This window comes from Mauremys reevesii, linkage group 1 (genome assembly GCF_016161935.1).
Source record: "Mauremys reevesii isolate NIE-2019 linkage group 1, ASM1616193v1, whole genome shotgun sequence".
NCBI classification, from domain to species: Eukaryota; Metazoa; Chordata; order Testudines; family Geoemydidae; genus Mauremys; species Mauremys reevesii.
Window position 1 is genome coordinate 220,370,236 of NC_052623.1, and position 22,714 is coordinate 220,392,949.

At 45.6% G+C, this 22,714-nt stretch overlaps 1 protein-coding gene across 2 annotated transcripts in view; it reads left to right on the plus strand.

Annotated features, from left to right (window-relative positions):
• Positions 1–22,714, plus strand: part of YBX3 (Y-box binding protein 3) — a 42,017-nt gene that overhangs the window by 11,653 nt on the left and 7,650 nt on the right. The window contains exons 4-6 of one of the 2 annotated variants that reach the window (XM_039535045.1): positions 4,714–4,803; positions 5,687–5,809; positions 20,265–20,462. In XM_039535045.1, the coding sequence (XP_039390979.1) occupies positions 4,714–4,803; positions 5,687–5,809; positions 20,265–20,462 (411 nt within the window). The remainder of the gene's footprint in view (positions 1–4,713; positions 4,804–5,686; positions 5,810–20,264; positions 20,463–22,714) is intronic. The other variant, XM_039535054.1, reaches the window with a different exon arrangement.

Genomic DNA, 22,714 nt, shown 5'->3' on the forward strand with positions numbered 1-22,714 from the left:
TCAAACCTTAAGCACCAAACCTTAAGCACAGGCTTCTACCACTTAAAGTTAAAGGAGTAACTCCATCAGGTGTAAGAGGTTTTATCCTCTGTGTGAGCCAGCCACTAGGAGTAGACAAGACACACACATAGCCTGCATGTTAAACAACGGTTAGTGTGTATGTGCATATAACATTACTGGTGCTAAGGATGCTCCGCTTGATGGTGTGACTGTTCCTGAGTCAGAGTTAACCTCATAGTTTTTAAGAGTTTGTGAACATGTTAATGAACACATGCAAGGGTGTTTGTGTGTAATTCACTGCGATTTATATTGCATTAGGGGCTATGGCCTCATGTGCTAGTCATTGTACAATATCTCACTGTCCCTGTCCCAAAGAGCTGACAGTCGTAAGTGCCAGGCTATAGGCAGCAGGTGGATACACTAACAGATGGGGTCAGCACAAGGGATCAGTGAGATATTCACCATGGTGAAAAAGGTGATAGCAGCAAGTGAGCTGCCTAATCATTGTCAAACTTTTAATAGGCATCATGGCAGTGAAGTATTTTTAAGGAGAAATTTAAAGAAGGACAATGAGGTGGCTCTCCAGCTATTCACAGTGGCATGGGAGTAGGCACAACAATGCCCGTTGAAAAGTTTTTAAAACAGGCTATCAGAATGGCATTGGTAGCATTATTGCGTAAAATATGGTGGTAGATAAGGGTTCTTAAATGTGAAGAATAATAGTTTTGTGTTTTGATGCAGAAGAGTTTCTGCCCGCTCTCTTTGTCACCACTTTGTTCCTGTCCTCATGGGAATCACATATCTCCCCTTCTCTATGTAGATTAAGGCACTATAGTGGGAAAATGGGGAGAATTTTTGTCCTTCCACAGGTCAATATATGGGTAAAGTGGATGGTTAAAATCCTCTAGGAGTGTGCCCTTTGAGCAAAAGTCAGGCCTGATGTTAGTGAGTGAAATTCCATTTATTTCAGATGTCTCTAGGATTAAATTTGTCCCGTTGTCTCAATGTCCATAACTAGACCATTCTGGCTGGTCTTAGACTTGGTCCAGGATTTGATGTTCCTGAACTCATGCTCCCTTCCCTTTCTTTTGTTGTCCTACCACCCTGTCAGGAGCCCTAGCCAAATGGCATTTGAAACTCTGAAGGCCTGACCACCTTCAGGCAATACTAGGCAGTTGGAGTTGGTATTGATTGGAGAAGTGATATCCCCACTGCAATAGTGTGGTTTTCCTGGTAGGATTCCCAGCCAAGTACAAACTAAACCAGCCCTTGCTGAATTTATGGGAGCTGGCAGGGATCTCAGCTCCCCTTGGGATGGTACAGTGATTCAGTCAAGCAGATTGAGGCCTGCCTGAGTGAGAAGGAAAGGGAACAGTCAGGCAGGGAGTGGCAGTTACAAAGTCCTATCAATCACATACACAAACATCCTGCTCTGAACTGCCTCTTTCCTCTCTGGGTAGTGACTGTTCCCTGCCTCTGTGGACTCCTCCCCCAGCACTTGGGAAGTGTGGAGGAGGGGTTGGATTACACATGTAATCTCTTTAGAATAAGGCTGACCTAGTTGAAGGGACACACCCACCCTCCACTCACACACAGTGGGAGGGAGCAGACAGATCTCATGATCAGGGTGGGGGTTAACACTCTTTATTTGCTGCTATTGGATGCTATTTATATATACACAGGGCATACAGATTAAAATGCTTCTCTCCTTAGAGCATACATGGCTGCTTTGTATTAACAGTTTCTCTCTTGCCATGGCTCCAAATCATGTAAAATCTGGAGCTAGAAAGACCTATTTGGCCTCATCTTGCTTAACTTTCCCTACGTTCTTGACCACAGCCTGATCATTCTTTGGTGTCTTATCTAGGTCTCTGTCTATTACCAGTTATAAATGACCCAAGTGATGTGCCTCTACTATTCTCATTGGGGAGGCTATGGCTATTCCAAATTGAAATAAATGAAGAAATATTTCCTGGAGCTTTCCTCCTGAAATTTTAACTAATTTCTTCTAGTTGCAGCCCCTTTAGCATCCTTAAAAATCCCTATCCCTCTTTGGTGCTTAAGAACATAAGAATTCCCCATTCCCTATCCCTATCCCTCTTTGGTGCTTAAGAACATAAGAATTCCCCATTCCAAGCTGAAATGTCTCACTCCTTTTATTCATATGGAAGCTGTTCCATAGCCTTAATCATTTTTGTTGCCCTGCTCCAATTCTAACATCTTTTTTTGAGGTGGGACAACCATCAAGGTGTGTACACTGAAATGCAGTTGCTTCTTGGATGGAGCATGGCTATTTTTTAACATGTCATATAGTAACATGATATGACTCTGTCATCAGAGGATACATGAAGAAAACTTCTCCAAATAGGCTTCTCTTTGAGAAGGAAATACTGTTAGAATCATAGAATATCAGGGTTGGAAGGGACCTCAGGAGGTCATCTAGTCCAACCCCCTGCTCAAAGCAGGACCAATCCCCAGATAGATCTTTGACCCAGTTCCCTAAATGGCTGTCTCAAGGATTGAACTCACAGCCCTGGGTTTATTTTAACTATTGAGTGCCCAGTGTGTCTTAAATCGCCTGTGAGATGGAAGGGCTGAGTCAGTCTTGGTTTCAAACCTGTTGCTGATACTGCACAGACCTTTTTGCCTGTTTACATCAAATTCTAGAGCCTAGGGAAACCCTTAAGAACATAAGATTGGCCATACTGGGTCTAGCCCAGTATTCTGTCTTCCGACAGCGGCCAATGCCAGGTGCCCGAGACGCAATGAACAGAACAGGTAATCATCAAGTGATCCATCCCCCGTTGCCCATTCCCAACTTCTGGCAAACAAAGGCTAGGGACACCATTCCTGCCCATCCTGGCTAATAGCCATTAATGGACTTATCCTCCATGAATTTATCTGGTTTGTTTGTTTGTTTTATTTTTTGAACCCTGTTATAGTCTTGGCCTTCACAACATCCTCTGGCAAGGAGCTCCACAGGTTGACTGTGCATTGTGTGAAAAAATACTTCCTTTTGTTTGTTTTAAACCTCTGCCTATTTCATTTGGTGGCCCCTACTTCTTGTGTTATGAGAAGGAGTAAATAGCACTTCCTTATTTACTTTATTCACACCAGTCGTGATTTTATAGACCTCTATCATATCCCCACTTAGTTGTCTCTTTTCCAAGATGAAAAGTCCCAGTCTTATTAATCTGTCCTCATACAGCAGCCGTTCCATATCTGTAATCATTGCTGTTGCCTTTTTCTGAACTTTTTCTGATTCCAGTATATCTTTTTTTTTTGAGATGGGGTGACCACATCTGCACGCAGTATTCAAGATGTGGGCATACCATGGATTTATAGAGAGGCAATATGGTATTTTGTCTCATATGATCTATGCCTTTCTTAATGATTTCAAGCTTTCTGTTAGCTTTTTTTGACTGTTGCTGCACATCGAGTGGATGTTTTCAGAGAACTATCCACAATGACTCCAAGATCTCTTACTTGAGTGGTAACAGCTAATTTAGACCTCATAATTTCACAGAGAAGAGAAATTCAAGATGCTGTCAGGGTAGTGTGGCTTCTTGCACCTCTGTCCTCTATGGTCTCTGAAAGGATGTCAGATCTTGGGCCTCCTGCCCATACCTGTCTCTGTGTGGAATTAGATCAGGACCTAAGTACGCTATCCCATGTATACCAAACACTTATCGCTATGCAGGTCCAATCAGGTTTCAGGCACTTGTGTCTCCTCCCTTTGGGGACTTGCAACCAATGCAACAACCTTCTTAAAACAAAGGACCAGAGCATTAGAGAAAAAAATCGCACATGGGCATATTTAGTCTTGTCTAATCTTATGCTTCACCACAAGCAGTTAGGTGAACTTCCCTCTTGAGTTACAGGAACAGAACTAACTTGTATCTCTTAGCAAGTTCAGATCCTCCTGTGACTCTGAGCAGCTTTCAATCTGATCCTTTCTCTGACCTACCCTGTTTGAACTTTTTTTGGAGGGGAGTGGGGGATGCTGCTTAGGAAGAGGGCTAGAACCATTAATGCTACTTGGACTGGCATTATTAATGACCTTTTAACTGTAAGGTGTTAAGTGACTTTCAGAAAGGGCTTCCTCTTGCCCTTGGTTCTGCTACCCAGAAAAACACCTAGGGTTAAATATCCCTTCCATTATATGATACAGAAACATCACTGTAGTGACAGCATTAAGAGTATTTGTCACAGATACAGTGGTACTCTTTGAACTCTATGGGGACAAATTGCCAATGTGGATGCCAGTGGGATGGTAGGGATGGTCTAGAGCATAAGAGGGTGAGTTAGGACTCAGGAGACCTTGGTTCGGTTCCTGGCTCAACAGCAGACTTCCTGTATGACTTTGGGCAAGTAACTTTATCTACGTAGTGCCTCTGTTTGATGTCTAAAAATGCGAATATCTCTCACTACACCCTGTGAGTTAGAGGGTGTATGCTCTGTTAAGGATTGTGTGGTACTGAGGTACTAAGATGCTCAATGTCATTTAAATCACTGATAGTGCCCTTTCTGAATAAAGCAGAGTGAGGCTGTACATGAATAGTTTGAGACTGGGCAGTGGCAAGGGTAGCAGCCACTCCATTTCCTTGCCGCGAGCCACTAACTTGCTATTGGGGAACTGCTCTGGGAGAGTCTGATTTCTGTTGCATTCCACCTCTGACTTTTGATCAAGATGACTATTTTGTCTCTTTAAAGACCGCGATCAAGAAGAACAACCCACGGAAATACCTACGCAGTGTTGGTGATGGAGAGACTGTAGAATTTGATGTGGTCGAGGGAGAGAAGGTGAGAGAATCTGAGAGAGATGGCAAAAGGCCTAAGTGGTCTTGGGTAGTTCATTGCCACCTTTCTCCCAATAGGGTTGGATGTAGGATCATTCCTTTGTATACATCCTCTTGTGCTCTGTCCAGTCTAGTGATAAATTACTGCACTGATGGAGCTTCTACTATTTCCCTTGGGAGACTATTGTCCTGTCTAATAAGTCTTTACAAAATATATCAGGATCTCCACTTTGAAATTGGTTCTCTTTAATTTCATCCCATTAGTCCTATGGGCTATAAAATTTTCTTATTTGACCAGATTAATTTTTTTAAATAGGAAGGCTGTAGGTCTGTACATGCACATTTTTGTACCCCGCTGAATAATTCTCTCTGTCCTTGGTATTTGAACCCTTCAAATACTTGTAAGTTCATGTTCCCTGTTAATTGTCATTTAGCTAATCTATAGATATTCAGGGAGTGTGGGTGTTTTTTTTAATTTTTTTTTTTTTTTTGGTGGTGTGTGTGTGTGGTTTGGTTGGTTGGGTTTTTTAGTTTTTGTTCCTCAAAATTCAGTTCAATTTTTCTGTCCCTTTGATCATTTTGCTGATATCTTCTGAACTCCCTATAGTTTGTGAATCTCTTTCTGGTAATGAGGTTGAAAATACCTGACCTGGTTGTGTAGTCTTGCCATATGCAGCTTGTGAGAAATGGGAAAATAAGCAGTGCCAAAGAAACGTGCTATTTGGAGGGAAGACGGTCACCTCTTATCTTAATTCTGTAATTACGGAAACAAGGAGGTGTTTTGATTCCCTATCTTGCTTCCTTTTTCTGGGTCTGTCCACCTTCCACTTGGCTCTTGTTCTCTTGCATGTTTTTCATCACGTCCTTTCTCTCTGTTTCTATATCAGGGTGCAGAAGCAGCCAATGTCACTGGTCCAGATGGAGTCCCCGTGGAAGGCAGTCGTTATGCTGCAGATAGGCGCCGTTACCGACGTGGCTATTATGGCAGACGCCGTGGACCACCTCGTAATGTAAGTTGGGCTCATTTTTTGTTCCAGCACTCTCATTTCAACCCCAGATCCTGAGATTCCCTGCATGAGGATTGGGGAATTCCAAGTTAAGCATTATGTCATGAAGAACAAATCCAGCTGCACTTGGAGGCAAGTGGTATGTTCCTCCTGATGTGCCCAGAGGGGAGAGGTTAACCAGCCACTGTCTTCTACCAATATTATGTGCCCACAATGTTGGAGCTGACACAATACACTCAGCCACTTGAGTTTTTCTGAAGAGATACCTCCCTGGTGTCTGTGTCTAGGAGGATGTGAAAAGTCGCGCTTGGTTGTGAAAGTATTTTCCTTTTTAAAAATGTGTCTCTATTTCTTTGCACAGTGAAGTACTCACTCTATTCTCTTCACTCATTCCTTTTTGGTTCTGTCTACGCTGGCCTAAAAGGTAATGGAATAAACGATTGCTTTCCTTGCCTGTACAGGGACCATGTTATGCCCCTATCTATGCAAGGGCTTCAAGCAGTGCACCTTTTGCCCAGTGATTATTCCAGAGTTTGATGCCCATTCACTAAAGCATTGTGCAGAGTGCTATACTTTCATTCTGTGCACCACATGGGAGATTGAGATGAGCCTGCAGCCTCAAACCTAAGCCTACAGCCTGATAACCTGACAGGTCTGCCAAAGGTATTTAGTTCAGCCTCTGTGCTGAGATCCTCTGACACAGGGTCCAAGACACACACTTGCGAGCCCTGAGGCCAGAACTATCATGGGCTGAAAATCGGAATTTCCTTGGCTCTGTGTCACTTTAGATTTACACAGTGGCAATATCTGCACCAATTGCTAAGATCTCAAACCTAGCATTGACCCAAGAGGCGGCAACAACAAAGAGGGAGGAAGCCACATCCCTCTCCTTCATACCCTTCAATCCATGAGGGCCTTGAAGACTTTCATGGCATTGCTGTCACCTGTTCTCCATGCTTCTCAGGAACTGGAATAACTAATTTGGATTCCTCATTGGTTCACGTGGCAGTGATGCCTTTTGATATCTGTGTGCCTGAGTTGGGGGGAGGGGGAGTGGACACTGACAAAGGCAACTAGCCAACCCCCCACTTGCTTTTTTTGCTGCTTGAACTCTGTCTCTTTACTGATTTCTCTGGTCTTCATCCAGAACTGCCTTGGGGGTACCTTCAGCCCCTTTGGAGATTAACTTGGAGGATCTCCTGACTCAACCTCAAGACACTGGTCATCTTCCCCCACCTCAGCTCAAGGTATCATGGAAGCATATCTTGCAGGGCCATCTTCAACGTGTGTTGCCCTGTGTACAGGACTCCATGAAAGCCTTGCTGGAGATTGAGGCCAATCTCTACACTGGCACCAGTGCCTCTTCCAACACTATATCTTCCCTCTGCGCCAATGCCCTCACAAGCACCTATTCCTCATCTGCCACTGACACAGCCTGTCTTTGACACTGATAACAGAAAGAGACCCCTTGGATCTATCCTCATCTGCGGAATAGTATGAGACTCCTTCAGAGGAAACGTTCAAGTTCCTTTTGTAGGCACATACGAATAGCATCTCATCAGAAGAACAAATTGATGCTTCATTGGTTTCCCTTATGAACAGATACTGTTTCAGTAACTAGTGAGGAGAATAGCAAGTGTTCTCCAGCTGCAAACGGGTTATGGCACCAGAGATCAATCCCCTGTTTATCATATTACATATGCAGCCCAGGGAGAAACTTGCTCTGTCTACAGCTGTACCCTAGGATATCTGGCTCTCTCTGCTCTCATTTCCAAGAGAGCAGACAGGGTTTATGTTAAACCACGTGAAGGACGTCAGTTATAGTGTTTCTTGGCAAACTCCTGCGGTACAGGAAAGAAGGGTCAGTAAGGTGTCCCACTCTACCCTCTCTGTCAGAGGGGATATTAACTGGATATTTTGGTAGATGTTCCTACTTACCTGTCTCACTATGATTTTGGGTGGCCAACTATAAGCCACATGTCCCATTACAGTTATGCCCTGTGGATGCCACGAGCCACATCCTGGAATCTTTTCCTGAGGAACCGAAGAAAGGAACTAGGACACTGGTCGCTGAGGGACATGTGCTTACTAAGTGCTCCCTAAAAGCAGCATATGATGCCTTGCACAGAAGTGCAAGAACAGTTGCCCATCTGTATAGAGTGTACTCCTTTGAGGGCCTGGGCTTCTTTAATGACAAAACAGATGAAGCCCTAGAGAACATTAAGGTCTCTGCCTGCTCTTGGTGGCTAACAGTCCTCTTCCTCAACTCGGAGGAGGTCTGCTCTTTCAAAGTCAGGTTCCCTCACAACACAAAAGCATGCAACCCCAAAGGTGATATGAACCACCTCCTAAACTTGCTACTGGCCTCAACAGTATGGAATCAGGTTTCCTTGCCACGTGGCCCTCAGCACTGGCCTCTAACCAAAAGTTTTGCGAGGTGTGGTTGAGAGCTGTGCACCAATTTACATCATGTCTCCCTATCCTTTGGGTTCAGGAAAGAAGGGTCAGTAAGGTGTCCCACTCTACCCTCTCTGTCAGAGGAGATATTAAACTGGATATTTTGGTAGATGTTCCTACTTAATTGCTGGGTACTGGACACCATCAGTGACAAATACTCCATCCAGTTTTTCATTGTGCCACCTTGCCACCTCCCTCTTCAGGGACCCATATTCTGAGACTGTTCCATCAGAAGCAGTGGATTATCTTCTCAAGAAGAGCTATAGGGGAGTTTCCACAAAAATGCTGAAGGGAAAAGATTTTATTTCTTCTCTTTCCTGATCCCTGAGAAGAATGATGGCCTGAAACCCATTGTGGACCTCAGAAACCTCAACAGGTACATATAACCATTCACATTCAGGATGTTCACGATGGGGGGGGGGGGGCATTTATGGCTTCCTTTAAGAACACCTGCTTTCATGCAGCATCCAAATGCTTGCATCAAGTTCTGAGGTTCTGTGTGAGGACAAGACACTAGAGTCCTTCCTGTATCACAGCCCTGTGAGTGTTCACCAAGTGCCTCATAGTGGTTGCTGCACTCCTCAGACACCAAGCAATATTTGTTTACCCATGTCTGGTTGACTGGCTAACAGCTAGCTCTCACCAGGATCTCTCCTCAGCGATTCAGTGTATACAGTTTCTTCCAGTCTTCGGGATTGTTAACTAACTGGAAGGAATCCACTTTTCAACCTGCACAAAAGATCACCTTTTATCAGAGTGGTCCTGAATGCCAGTTGTGTCTGAAACTTTCAGGATGGTACGTATTGCTTCCCACCTGAGCATAGTTGCCCCAATGCCTTCGATCTTGACTAGGGTGTGTATTGCCAAGGCCATAAAATATACGGCATAGGGAACACCTGGGATTCCAGACAGTCTATTGATGTGCTCCATCCAGTACATAAACAGGACAGTGTAGTGCCCCTAAATAACAGCAGAAATCATTGTCTCATTAAATATAGCTGCTATATGGGAGGATTGGAGGGTGGCGAACATATGTTTATTTTAAAAAGGCTCGTGATCTGTGAAATTATAGGTCTATAAGCTGTACATCTGTACCTGGTAACGTGGCTGAAACAATAACTAAAACATCTAGAAGATTATTTTTATTACAGGGTCTACTCACTACAATTCTTGCAAAGGAAAATAGATTAGTGCAACACTATTAACATTCTTTGGCCTTGTCAGTGAAGTAGTGGACAAAGCAGAACCAGATGAAATAATTCATTTAGACTTCCAAAAGGTCTCTGACAAAGTCTCTTAGCAGAGACTACTAAAGATGCCAGGTATCATAGGGTGAGAGGCAAAGTGTTGTCATTTGATCAGAAATTGGCTAGGAGACAAGGCAGAGTAGAATGGTCAACTTTCATCATGGCAAAAGGTGGTGTGGTGACTCTAGGTTCTGTACTGGGCCTAGTGTTTAACAATGAAAAGGGCAGTGAGGTAGCAAAATCTGCAGGTAACAGTTCTTCTTTAGAGTGCTTGCTCATATCGATTCCAGTTAGCTGTATGCGTGCCACGTGCACGATCGTTGGAAGATTTTTGCCCTAGCAACAGTTGGTGGGTCAGCTGAGACACCCCGTGGAGTGGTGCCTTTATGGCGCCGGATATATGCCCCGGCCGACGCAGTGCCCCCTCAGTTCCTTCTTACCACCCATGATGGTCGTTGGAACTGTGGAGCGCAGCTTAGCTGATCTCCACTCTCCCTAGCATTTGCTTTAGTATCTGTTAATAGTTTCTGATTAGTTGGTTATAGTTGTTAATAGTTGTGAATTACTTAGTATAGTTAGTTAGTTTAAGTAGTGTGGGGGGGGACATAGTCTTCTCCCTTCTCCTCTATCCCGGTACCCAGGCCCATGTCTGGGTCTCTGAGCTTCAAACCCTGCTCGGCTTGCCAGAGGCCGATGCCAACGGGAGATCCCCACAACTCTTGCTTAAGGTGTCTGGGGGAATCCCACCAAGCAGACAAGTGCTGCATTTGCAAAGCCTTCAAGCCGAGGACCAGGAAGGAGCGGGACTTTAGACTGAAGCAGCTCCTTATGGAGGCAGCACTTAGCCTGGTTGCTTCCTCTGCGCGCCAAGACTCAGCACCGTTGTCCTCGGTGTGGAGTGCCCTTGTGGCACCGACTGGTCTGGCACTGCGTTTGGACTCTACCAAAGACTCGCGGTGCCAGATCTCCCTGGCACCTCCACCACCACGGCACCGGTCTCTATTTCCGAGCCAGAAGAAGGAAGCAGCCCAAGCAGGTGCGGGCCACTTCTTATTTGTCGGTTCGACAGCTGCCATCACTTCCTGCACCGCAGTTGAAGCGCATAGGACAAATATCGGCTCCTGCACCGCAAGGGCCGTCGAGGCCGGTGCATGTAAGCTCCCTGGTGCACACTGCGTTCGAGCTGAGACTACTACCCTCCACACCGGAGACCTTTTCAACGGCACGGGACTTGATCGTGCTCACAAAGCCAACTCCTGTGCAGCCAGCAGCACCTCCGGCACGGACGCTGCTGTCGAAAGGAAAGCCGTCCGTTATGCAACCACTGTCGCCAAGCGAAGGATGACACCAGTCCCAATACCGATCCTCATCCCGGCACTGTTCTCGTTCTCGGCCTCAGTCATACTCGCGATGCTCACAGAGATCCGAATCGTGTTACGGCCAGTACTGATCAGACTCCCGGCACTGCTTCCGGTACCGGTCAAAGCTGCACTTGATCCAGAGCCAATCCCGACGCAGATCTCACCGGAGAGTGACATCGAGATCCAGATCAGGCACCGATGGACGTCTCGGTACTGTTCTGCCTCACGGCACTGGTCCCCGGCACCATACAGCACCGGGTACTCGGCACCGGTGTGTACAGCACCGCCTTGGCCATCCCGCTCCGCCTCTGCGTCGTCGCGCTCGCAAGGTGGCTATCATGCCCAGGACCAGGGCGAAGGCGGTACAGGCCAGTGGCTAGAAGAAGGCCAGGAACTGGGCCACGAACCCCCACAGTGGTCCTTTTGGACCCCCCTGGGCATACCATCAGGCTCCTTCGGGGGCTTCCCGTTCCACGCCTTCAGAGCCCTGAGTACCGGAGGCCACTGTCTCCCCTGCCAGAGGCTCTGAGGCGACTGCTCCAGCGCCAGTGCACCTTGCCCACCTTGAGCAACAAGATCCTCCACAAGAGGACCTCGCGCAGGATCCCTTAGTCCTGGGGGTATCTTCCTCGTCCTCGCCTGATGAGGCAGTGGGGGGAATATGGTCTCGGGCCCTTCTCCTATGGACCTCCGCGCCCACCAAGAACTGCTCCACAGAGTGGTGTGCAATATGAACCTCCAGGTAGAGGAGGTGGTAGAGCTAGAGGACCCTGTGGTGGACATTCTGTCCACGGAGGCACCATCCAGAGTTGTCCTCCCTATCATGAGCCATACAGGCCAATGCCAAGACAATCTGGCAAGCACCAGCCTCTATTCCACCTCCGGCCAAGGGGGTGGAAAGGAAATACTTTGTCCCTTCAAAGCACTTCAAGTACCTCTATATGCACCCCCAACCGTGCTCCCTTGTTGTGGTTTCTGTTAACGAGAAGGAGTGGCACGGTCAGCAGGCCCCGGCGCCTAAATCAAAGGACGCTAGACGCGTAGACTTGTTTGGGTGCAAGGTGTACTTGGCCGTAGGCTTGCAGCTCAGTGTGGCCAACCAGCAGGCACTCCTGAGCCGATATGACTATAATTCGTGGCACTCTATGAAAAAATTCAAGGAGTTCGTTCCACAGGAGTCCAGAGAGGAATTTGGGGCTATAGTAGAGGAGGGCCAGAAAGTGGCCAGAACCTCCCTACAAGATTTTCTGGACGCGGCAGACTTGGCAGCTAGGGACCCTGGCCTCGGGCATAGCCATGCGCCACATCTCGTGGCTGCAGGTCTCTGGCTTACCACCAGAGTTACAGCAGGCCCTCCAGGAAGTGCCCTTTGATGGCCAGGGCCTATTCTCTGAGAAGACAGACTCGAGGCTGCAGAGTCTGAAGGACTCGAATTATCATGTATCATACCCTCGGCCGAGACAGGATTTCTTTAGAAGATGTGGCCGAGGTGGTAAAAAGAAACAAACTGGACGCCAAGCCAGCCAAGTCCAGGGCCCTCCCAAGCCATCGGCAGGGCCTAAGCAGAACTTTTGAAGGTGTGCCTGAGGACAAAGCGCCAGTCTCCATTCAGGATCCTTCCCTGCCTTACCAAAATTGTCTCTCCCATTTCCTCCGTGCGTGGTCCTACATAACATCAGACCGTTGGGTCCTAAGCACGGTGGAAAGGGGATACTCCCTCCAATTTGCTCCCCCCCCCCCCCCGCCTTCCTCGTCCCTCTTCAGGGACCCTTCTCACGAGAACCTCCTTCTACAGGAGATCCAATCACTCCTGGTTTTGGGAGCGATAGAGGAGGTTCCGGGAGAGTCAAGGGGCAAGGGTTTTTATTCCTGCTAATTCCTAATCCCCAAGGCCAAGGGCGGGCTTCGGCCCATTCTGGATTTACGCAGACTCAACAAATTTATGGTAAAGTTGAAGTTCCGCATGGTCTCACTAGGGAGCGTTATTCCTTCCTTAGATCCTGGAGACTGGTACGCCGCCCTCGACATAAAGGATGTCTACTTCCACATTGCGATCTACCCAGTGCACAGATGCTTTCTTCGCTTTGTGGTCAATCAACAGGACTTCCAATTCACTGGGCTTCCTTTTGGCTTATCCATGGCCCCCAGGGTATTTACCAATGCATGGCTGTGATAGCTGCCTTCCTCTGTCGACAACGGGTCCAAGTGTTCCCATATCTTGATGACTGGCTTATTCAGGGTCGCTCCAGGGATTATGTGCGGTCCCATGTTCAGCTCACCATGAATATGTTCATTCAGCTGGGCCTCCTGCTCAATGTCGTGAAATCCACTCTGGTACCAACCCAGAGGATAGAATTCATAGGAGCAGTATTAGAGTCAGGCCTAGCCCGGGCAATTCTGCCAGAAGCACACTTCCAATCCCTGGTGAACATTGTCCACAGCCTGCAAAGCTTCCTGACCTCGATTGTGAAAACGTGCCTATGCCTCCTGGGACACACGGCCTCTTGCACGTTTGTGACCAGGCATGCCAGGCTGCGACTGCATCCACTCTGCATTTGGTTCAGTGGTCCTTCACTTCGCGACATCTCACTCCAATCCCACCGCCTAGGTAAGGCTTGGGAGTCACCTAATTGGAATCGATATGAGCAAGCATTCGAAGAAGAAAAGACGGTTACTCACCTTTGTAACTGTTGTTCTTTGAGATGTGTTGCTCATATTCATTCCAAACCCGCCCTCCTTCCCCTCTGTCAGAGTAGCTGGCAAGAAGGAACTGAGGCAGGGGCATATATCCGGTGCCATAAAGATGCCACTCCAGGGGGCATCTCAGCCAACCCACCGAGTGTTGCTAGAGTGAAAATCTCCCAATGATCTTGCACACAGCGCACACGCACCTAATTTGGAATCGATATGAGCAACACATCTCAAAGAACAACAGATACAAAGGTGAGTAACCGTCTTTTATTTAGGTTAGTCAGAAACAGAGAGGACTGTGAGGAACTACATAGACTTGACCAAGCTAGGTAAATGGGCAACATGAGGGCAAATGTTAATTTAACTATCCTACACAAGAAAAGGGCCTGGACATCATGGTAGACAACTCAGTGTAGACCTCTACTCAGTGTGCAGCTGCAGTCAAAGGAGAACAAATTGCATAAGAAATGGCATATAATGCCATTACATGAATCAGTGATATGTTTCATCTGGAATTGTAGTTGCCCTGGCCCTGGGACTAGCCCCTCCTGCAGTTTCAATCAAGAGGGATAAGGCCCGCAGCTGTGATGCAGTAGCATAGAATGCTGTCCTGGGAGAGAGACTGGCAGTGAGATTGCTGAAAGAGGGGGAAGGAGTTGGGAGGCAGTTAAAGGAGGAGACAACAAAAAGAGGCGGTGCTGGGGTAAAAGGGATTTGCCAGAGGAAGCTAGCTGGCTGAAATGTGGTGTGCAAGGAGCCTGGACATGAGGGGCATACCTCCATGTGAATGATGAGGTTGACCACTGGGACTTTGACAGGGAACACGGTTTGGGCGCTTTGGGAATGAGTGTGGCTGTCCAGGTAGAGGAGCTATTGTTCACAAGTGGACCAGAGGAAAGCGATGTGGTCATTGGAGTGTCAAAGCAAAGGAGCATCGCAAGCCAGAGAGAGTTGAAGGTGCTGGGATAACTGGGGTGATGCTCAGGGAGAGGAGGAGCTGATTCTTTTCTTGGGGCGACACAGCATGGTATTAACAAATTTATTTTGTTGTGATGGTACTTTACAGTTTATTTTCCTAAGCAAGGATTTTTTACTTTATATTAGTGTTCTGTTACACTGGTCTACAATTTTTTGAGAAGTCGTCTGCTTCAGAGATAAAATGTGCTATTTATTATGTATTTTGATGTGCTGAATTCAAATATGACAATTAAAACAACTGATTGGCTACTGTTTCTAAGGTATTTAAGTTTTTACATTTTATGTCTATGTATATTGTGTAGATAGTAGAGTTTTAATCATAAATTGTAAACCTAGGTTTTTTTCATGTGTTTATGGTTGCTTTACATGATAATATTTCACCTGTCCTGTTTATGTAACACTTATATAACCCTTTTGCTGATTTTTAAACTAAAATTTATTATGAAACAAAAGGCAAAAAACTATTATGTACATAGTTTAGTCCTATTCAGTGTCTACTCGGCGCTTCTTGGCTTGTCTCTTGTATTCATTAAATGGAGCATCTCTTGTCACTGTCCAGCAATAGTCTGCAAGCATTGATGGGCTCCATTTGCCCTGATAGCGTTTCTCCATTGTTGCAATGTCCTGGTGAAATCGCTCGCGTGCTCGCTCACTGCTCCGCAGTTTGGTGGAAAAAAATCTAGATGAGAGTGCAAAAAATGTATCTTTAGTGACATGTTGCAACCAAGGCTTTTGTATGCCTTGAGGAGGTTTTCCACCAACAACCTGTAGTTGTCTGCCTTGTTTCCGAGAAAATTTATTGCCACTAACCGGAAGGCTTTCCATGCCATCTTTTCCTTGCCACGCAGTGCATGGTCAAATGCATCATCTCGAAGAAGTTCACGAATCTGAGGACCAACAAAGACACCTTCCTTTATCTTAGCTTCACTTAACCTTGGAAATTTTCCACAGAGGTACTTGAAAGCTGCTTGTGTTTTGTCCATGGCCTTGACAAAGTTCTTCATCAGACCCAGCTTGATGTGTAAGGGTGGTAACAAAATCTTCCTTGATTCAACAAGTGGTGGATACTGAACACTTTCCCTTCCAGGCTTCAATGACTGTCGGAGTGGCCAATCTTTCTTGATGTAGTGGGAATCTCTTGCACGACTATCCCATTCGCAGAGAAAACAGCAGTACTTTGTGTATCCAGTCTGCAGACCAAGCAAGAGAGCAACAACCTTCAAATCGCCACAAAGCTGCCACTCAGGTTGGTCATAGTTTATGCACCTCAAAAGTTGTTTCATGTTGTCATAGGTTTCCTTCATATGGACTGCATGACCAACTGGAATTGATGCAAAACATTGCCATTATGCAGTAAAACAGCTTTAAGACTCGTCTTCGATGAATCAATGAACAGTCTCCACTCATCTGGATCGTGAACGATGTTGAGGGCTGCCATCACACCATCGATCACACCAGGCTACAAGATCACCTTCCATGAAGAAGAATGGAACAAGATCCTTTTGACGGTCACGGAACATGGAAACCCTAACATCACCTGCCAGGAGATTCCACTGCTGTAGTCTGGAGCCCAACAGCTCTGCCTTACTCTTGGGTAGTTCTAAATCCCTGACAAGGTCATTCAGTTCACCTTGTGTTATGAGGAGGAGGATGGGAGAAAATGTGGGTCCTGTGACATTGATGGTTCAGAACCAGAAGTTTCATCCTCTTCCTCTTCCTCGTCTGACTCAAGTGAGAATGATTCTGGTGCATCAGGAACCGGCAGCCCTTCTCCGTGGGGTACTGGGCGTATAGCTGATGGAATGTTTGGATAATGCACAGTCCACTTTTTCTTCTTTGACACACCTTTCCCAACTGGAGACACCATGCAGAAGTAACAATTGCTGGTATGATCTGTTGGCTCTCTCCAAATCATTGGCACTGCAAAAGGCATAGATTTCCTTTTCCTGTTCAACCACTGGCGAAGATTTGTTGCACAAGTGTTGCAGCATATATGTGGGGCCCACCTCTTGTCCTGATCTCTAATTTTGCAGCCAAAATAAAGGTCATAGGCTTTCTTAACCATAGTGGTTAGACTGCGCTTTTGTGATGCAAAAGTCACTTCACCACAAACATAGCAGAAGTTATCTGCACTGTTCACACAAGTACCAGGCATTTCTGCTCACTTTGGCTAAACAGAAATGTGTCCCTTTGCAAAATAAAACACTGACAAATAAGAGAGCACGACACTGTATGATTTCTAGAGCTGATATAGGGCAATTTGTTCAGCAGAGTGATGTAAGCTTCGTTATGATTGCATCATCCATGACTTCTAGGAATAACATGATGCAATTCATATCATGTATGACGCAATACCAGCTTCGGATTGCATCATTCATTGTTTTGCCTAAAGAGCAAGTACTGTCCAAACCCAGTCATAGATTTATTCATAGATCCAGTCAAAGATGTATTTTAGTCATTTCTGGTTTCAATTGAGATTCCTTCCCTTTATAACTCACTTATCCTCCGCTATTCCCAAGTCAAGGGTCGTATATACTGACCCAATAGCATAACTTGAAAACTAGAGCCAATCAACAATTTTAAGCATCATTTTCGTTCTCAGTGACCCAGAATTAGTAAAGTTTGACTACATTTATTTCAGAAGCATTTTGGCTGTAGAGCAGTATTGTTGTCCTTACCAAATTTCTGGGTTTTTCCTTTTTAAAGTTTAAATTTTAAGATTATCTATCTTGAATTGGTTTGCCTCTGCCTTTCCGCACAGTAGGAATAGCCTAGCTGAGGACTGGGTCACTGCAGAATACCGCATGCAGTGTTGGTCACCTCACTGCTAAAACAATATTGCAAAAAATACAGCAGCTCACAGAAGAGCAATGAAAATGGATAAGCATGGAAAAGACTGACATACGAGGAAAAATTATAAGATTGGGATGGCTTACCTTAGAAAGAAGATGACTAAAAGAAGACATGATAAAAGTAAATAGTGTGTGTTTGTGTGCACGCGCTTCTGTTTTTCCCTGTCTCATAACAGGAAAACAAGGGGATGTTGAAATTGAAAAGTGGCAAATTCAAAACTAACAAAAGGAAATATATAATTGGACTGTGGAACTTGCTTTCAGGGGACGTTCTTGAGGCCAAAAACTTAGAAAGATTCAAAGAGGGATAGCACTACAGATGCTCCCCAGGTTATGCAAACCCGACTTACGTAAATCTGCACTTACGGAAAAAGTTCCGTAAGCTTTTTTTTATAATTGTTGGAGATACATTCCTGACTTACGCAAAATTCAGCTTATGAAAGGCATAAAGGAACGCTTGCGTAAATCGGGGAGCTTCTTTATAGGGATAAGACTATTCAGAGTTATAATAATTAATGCTCAAAGGAAGGTCTTGAAAGGGATATACAGTTTCATGATTAAAGCCAGTCTCTGACTATTAGGATGAGGCCTCCCACTCTAGCTGCAGGATTCTTAACCTTTTTTCTGAAATATCTCATGCTGGCTACTGCTGGAGACCGGATACTGGACTAGATGGACCTTGAGTCTGATCCATTAAGGTAACTGGTATGTTACTGCAAAAGTGGAAGAATTGGACTTGTGCCTTTTTTTTCTGTTTTATAATCTATAATGGGAAGAAACCTGGAGGAATATTTTGAAATGTTTTTGTCTTTCCTGACCTCCCCCGCACAGTGTCTTTTTGTATATTAGAAATTCAGGTATTTTCTACTCCCTCCTGGAAGACTTTATAGATGGCTAAAGAACTGGTGGGATTATGGCATCCAGGCTTCAGTCTCCTGTGGAACTGTGAGGGGAAAGGATTTTATTTTGATTGTCTAAAAACACTAATACACTTGTTTCTTAACGCTGCTAAATCATTTCTATGTACTCTTCACCTTTTCTGAAGTCAGTGGAGTTACAATGGCATAAACATGGTGTAACAGTGTGGAGAATCAAGGTGTGAACTGCTTGTCAGGACTGAAGAAAAACCTGAGAAGAAGATCCTAGTGAAAAACCAGAAACAGCTAATTCCTGTCAGTTGCAGGCAATAAAGGCTACCACTCCTATTCACTGGTCCTTGTAGTAGTGCTCTAGCAAAAAACAGGGAAAACATGACTTGATTGTCTTGATGTTTCAAAGCCTAAAAATAAGATAAAATCCACTTTGAAGAAACACACACTTACTTTCTTTGTACCTCCCTAAAGAAGGAAAAAGGAGACTTTTTTTTTTTTTTTTTTTTTTTTTGCATGTCACTTCTAGATTATGGAGTGGAGGTAGTAAGTGTTTGTAACAAGTTTTCTGCCATTGACTTCAATGGTAGTAGGAACAAACTATAGTAAAATCCTGGATTCCATGTCTAAACTAGAAGTTCTGCAGAAGCTGCATTTAAATGAAAAGGGGGAGGATTTTACTAAATTAATTAAATCAAATGAAAAGACCAATCAAGTTATAGTATTCCCTCAGTTATTTTGGTATTCAATTCACAGGTTTTACACTGACCCTGAATTTTCTCTTCTATATGCTGCAAGAGTTTTAAATTAAATTGCATTTTGGAAGCTGTCATGGGAAAGATGAAGGTTTTGGCAAATACGTAGGCTGTCACAGGACTTTTCTCCAGTATCAAAGGCACGGGAAATGGTTTGGGATTGTGGGCCATGTATATTGGCTGGAAGCTATTGCTAAAATGATCAGTTGAAAAATTGGTAGCGCTAGTGATATTGTCATAATGAAATTTCATTGGTAGCCGCAGGGACGTGCTAGCCGCCACTTCCCACATCTCCTATTGGCCGGGAACGGCGAACCACAGCCACTGGTAGCTGCGGGGGGCTGTGCCTGCAGACAGTCAAAGCTAGCAAAAGTCTCACGGCCCACAATCAGATTACCCTGATGGGCCGGCTGTGGGTTGCCCACCACTGCCTTAGAGAGTCTTCACCAGAAGCACTACAGCAGTGCAGCTGCCTTGGTACAGCTGTGCTGATGCAAGTGTAGACCTGCCCTAAGCCTGATAAAGGGGATTTCCTGTAGTTCACATGGTACAGGCCTACATTGTTCAAGGTGAAGTACTAGGGTTCTAGTCTTGGCTCCTCAGAGATGTGGGGGAGTGCGACTTTTCTAGTAATCTGTCTGCAGCACACACATCCATTACAGGGGATAGGGGAGCAGCCTGCTGATCTGGATTGGGCTTTGCAGCGCAAGGGAGTCTTGAGGAATTTGGTGGGTATGCATGCTAGGATAAGGGAGTACAGTGCAGGCCTGTGGCTAGCATGGAAGAAGGTACAAAGACCAGAGTAGGCAAATACGCAAAGGTAACGATGAAATGGTATTTGCTTCCAATCATGTCCCTTGGTACCTTCCTCTCCCTAGAACCAGTTCCTGCTCCTTGATGTTCACATTATGCCCCTCCCCACTCTTCCTTAGTTAGGCTGCATGTTATCTTTCCACCCTCTCTCTTAAATCAGGACTTCCAACCCCTTCATCATTCTTGGGTTTTTTTTTTTTGTTTGTTTTTTCCTCCTCATTGCATCTTTCTGGCACTGCAGTGCCTGGAACTGGATGTTGCTGTCCTGGTGCATTTGCACTGGAGTCACAGAAAGGGACTGTCTCCTCCCTGATATGGTGGTCAAGTGTGTGTGTAATCTAGAATTGCATTGGTTTTGTGTAGGGGAGGCACTGGTTTGACATCTGCCCCCTCCTTCCTCCTCCTAGTTCTCACTCTGTTTCTTTGCTTCGCCAGTACCCGGGTGAGGAGGAGGAGGAGGAGGGGAGCGGGAGCAGTGAAGGATTGGATCCTCTCATCACCGAAGGGCATATCCCAGGGTCACGGAACCAGCTGCGCCGCCCACAATACCGGCAGCGCTTCTTCCAACCTTACCGTGGGGGACAGACCTTTGACCGCCGCTCACGGGTCTATTCCCATGCTGATGGCACGCAGGTAAAACAGCATCTGGAAACTATGATTATCCCCCTGCCCTGCTCTGTTCCCTTCTCCCTTGCTGCCCCATCTGCCTCTACGTCTGTGAATTTGCTTCTCAGTGGACTGATTCAGACACAGTTGTGACTGAACTTCTAGGTTGGTCTTCTGCTGGTGCACTTCCATCAATCTCCCACCTACTGCAATGACCTGTGGAGTTCGCTGGAGCCATGGGACACCTGTTGCCTCTTATGTGCATTTGTAGCCTTCATATTTCAGTAGTTCTCCAACTTTTTGTTCTTTGTGGACAAGCCAGTAGCTCTCCATCCTTCCCGCCATCCCCTCTGCTAAGTCTGAAAGATGTTGCCTCTTATGGATCATCTGCTGTTCAGTGGATCTCGCTTGGAGGAAACTATTGATCTAGAGCTGTCTGTCTTGACTCAGTCTGTGCCCAGACATCATCCACCCCATGAAAGGTGTGTGTGTGTGTGGGGGGGGAATATGGGCTCCTAACATCCATATAGGCTCTTCCATGTTCATTTTAAAGAAAGAAAGCAAGGGGAGAGTTCTGAAACTATGGGATTATTTTAGTGTCACCTGTTTTGTAGTATGTTGAGAGCCTTCTTATTCCAAAGGGATAAGAGTAATAGTTCTATCTCAAACCACTCTAAATGTCCAAGTTGTCTCTCCCTCCTGGGTGTTCACACCTTTTAGATTGTCGATGATTACTCCTATCTGTACTATCCATTTAGCCAGCATTTGATGAGGATTCCTCCTAGTTACTTTTCTGTCTGTCAGTTTTTCCACCAACAAATGGCATTACCTGATGTACCCTTTTCTTTTGCATGCTCGCTCACTGTTTTTTCATTGTCTTGATTCCACTCCCTACTGTTCTCCACCCCTCCTCCACCTCAGCAGCTGCCCCTGTCAGGCTGCTAAAAATAGTTGGCATAGCTATATGCAGGCACAGCATGTGAAACTGTAAGTGTCTTTAGTGCAGGTCTGTGCCTCTAGGAAACTTTGGAGGAAGAACAGACCCAGGAAGGGCCTGATATCTTAATATTCCTCCTATCCCAATCCCATGAGTTTAAGCATTAGTGAAAAGACACAGATTGTCAACTCTTGGAGACCAAAGTCCATTTTTTCCCTCAGATCTGGTACACTGAGGAGCAGCACTACAAGCTTCCCAAACATAACTACCCTTTCTATTGTATCTTACCTCTGTCTTGAAGAAAGTTCATTCTCCATGGCCCCTCTACTAAGATCACAAGTTAAAAATTCAGTTAATGCTAAATGTGGTGATGGTATAATGACTAACTAGGAACTGGTTGAGACTCACTAAAATCATTCCATATCTGGCATCTCTTTTGCAGCCTTTGATGATAGCTTTTGCCCCAAACTCACAATTAGAATCAGTGCCCTAAAACCAAAAGATTCTGTATTTCGTTTCCTGATGTCCTGTGTGCTATGATGATATAAGCAAATCTTGGTAACAAGACATACAGATTTAAATTATAAACCTTAGTATCATAAAATAGTGAGATAGACATGTTACCAAGGGGCTGGCAAGATGTACTGTAAAGAGAGATTAAAAACTAAATATTTATAGATTTGATAAATAATGATTAAGTGAGACTATGTTAACTCGTCTTCAAGTATTTGAAGGGTGACAATACCAAGTAGGGAAAGGAACGATCCTGGTTTGTCAGCATCGTGGACAAGATGACCTAATAGGATTTTTTTCATCTCTAATTTCCTTGGCATTTGTTTGATGAAAACTGGGTTAGGCTGTCTTAGAGATGCTGTGTTTATGTGGCCTGGATTGAATAAACTTGAATTGGATTGATTTGGTATGGATTACAGTAACTCATCACTTAACGTCCTCTCGCTTAATGTTGTTTCGATGTTACATCCCTGCTCCGTTACAGAACATGCTCGTTTAAAATTGTGCAATGCTCTGCTATAACGTTGTTTGGCCACCTGCTTTGCGCAGAGCTGACAGCCCCCCTAACCCTCCCGGTGCCTCTCGCCCACCTGCTCCCCCCACCTCCTGCCTGTGGAAATCAGCTGTCTTGTGGCGTTCAGGAGGCTGCGGGGAGGAGCGAGGATGCAGCGTGCAGCCACCCCCTCCTTCCCCTGCCTCCTGCCTGCAGTGTTCAGGAGGGAGGGGGGAGGCTGCGTGCCACGTCCTCGCTCTTCCCCCTCCCCCTCCCCCCACACACACACTCCCAGCCTCCTGAACCCAGGCAGGAGGCGGGGGGAACAGGGGGAGG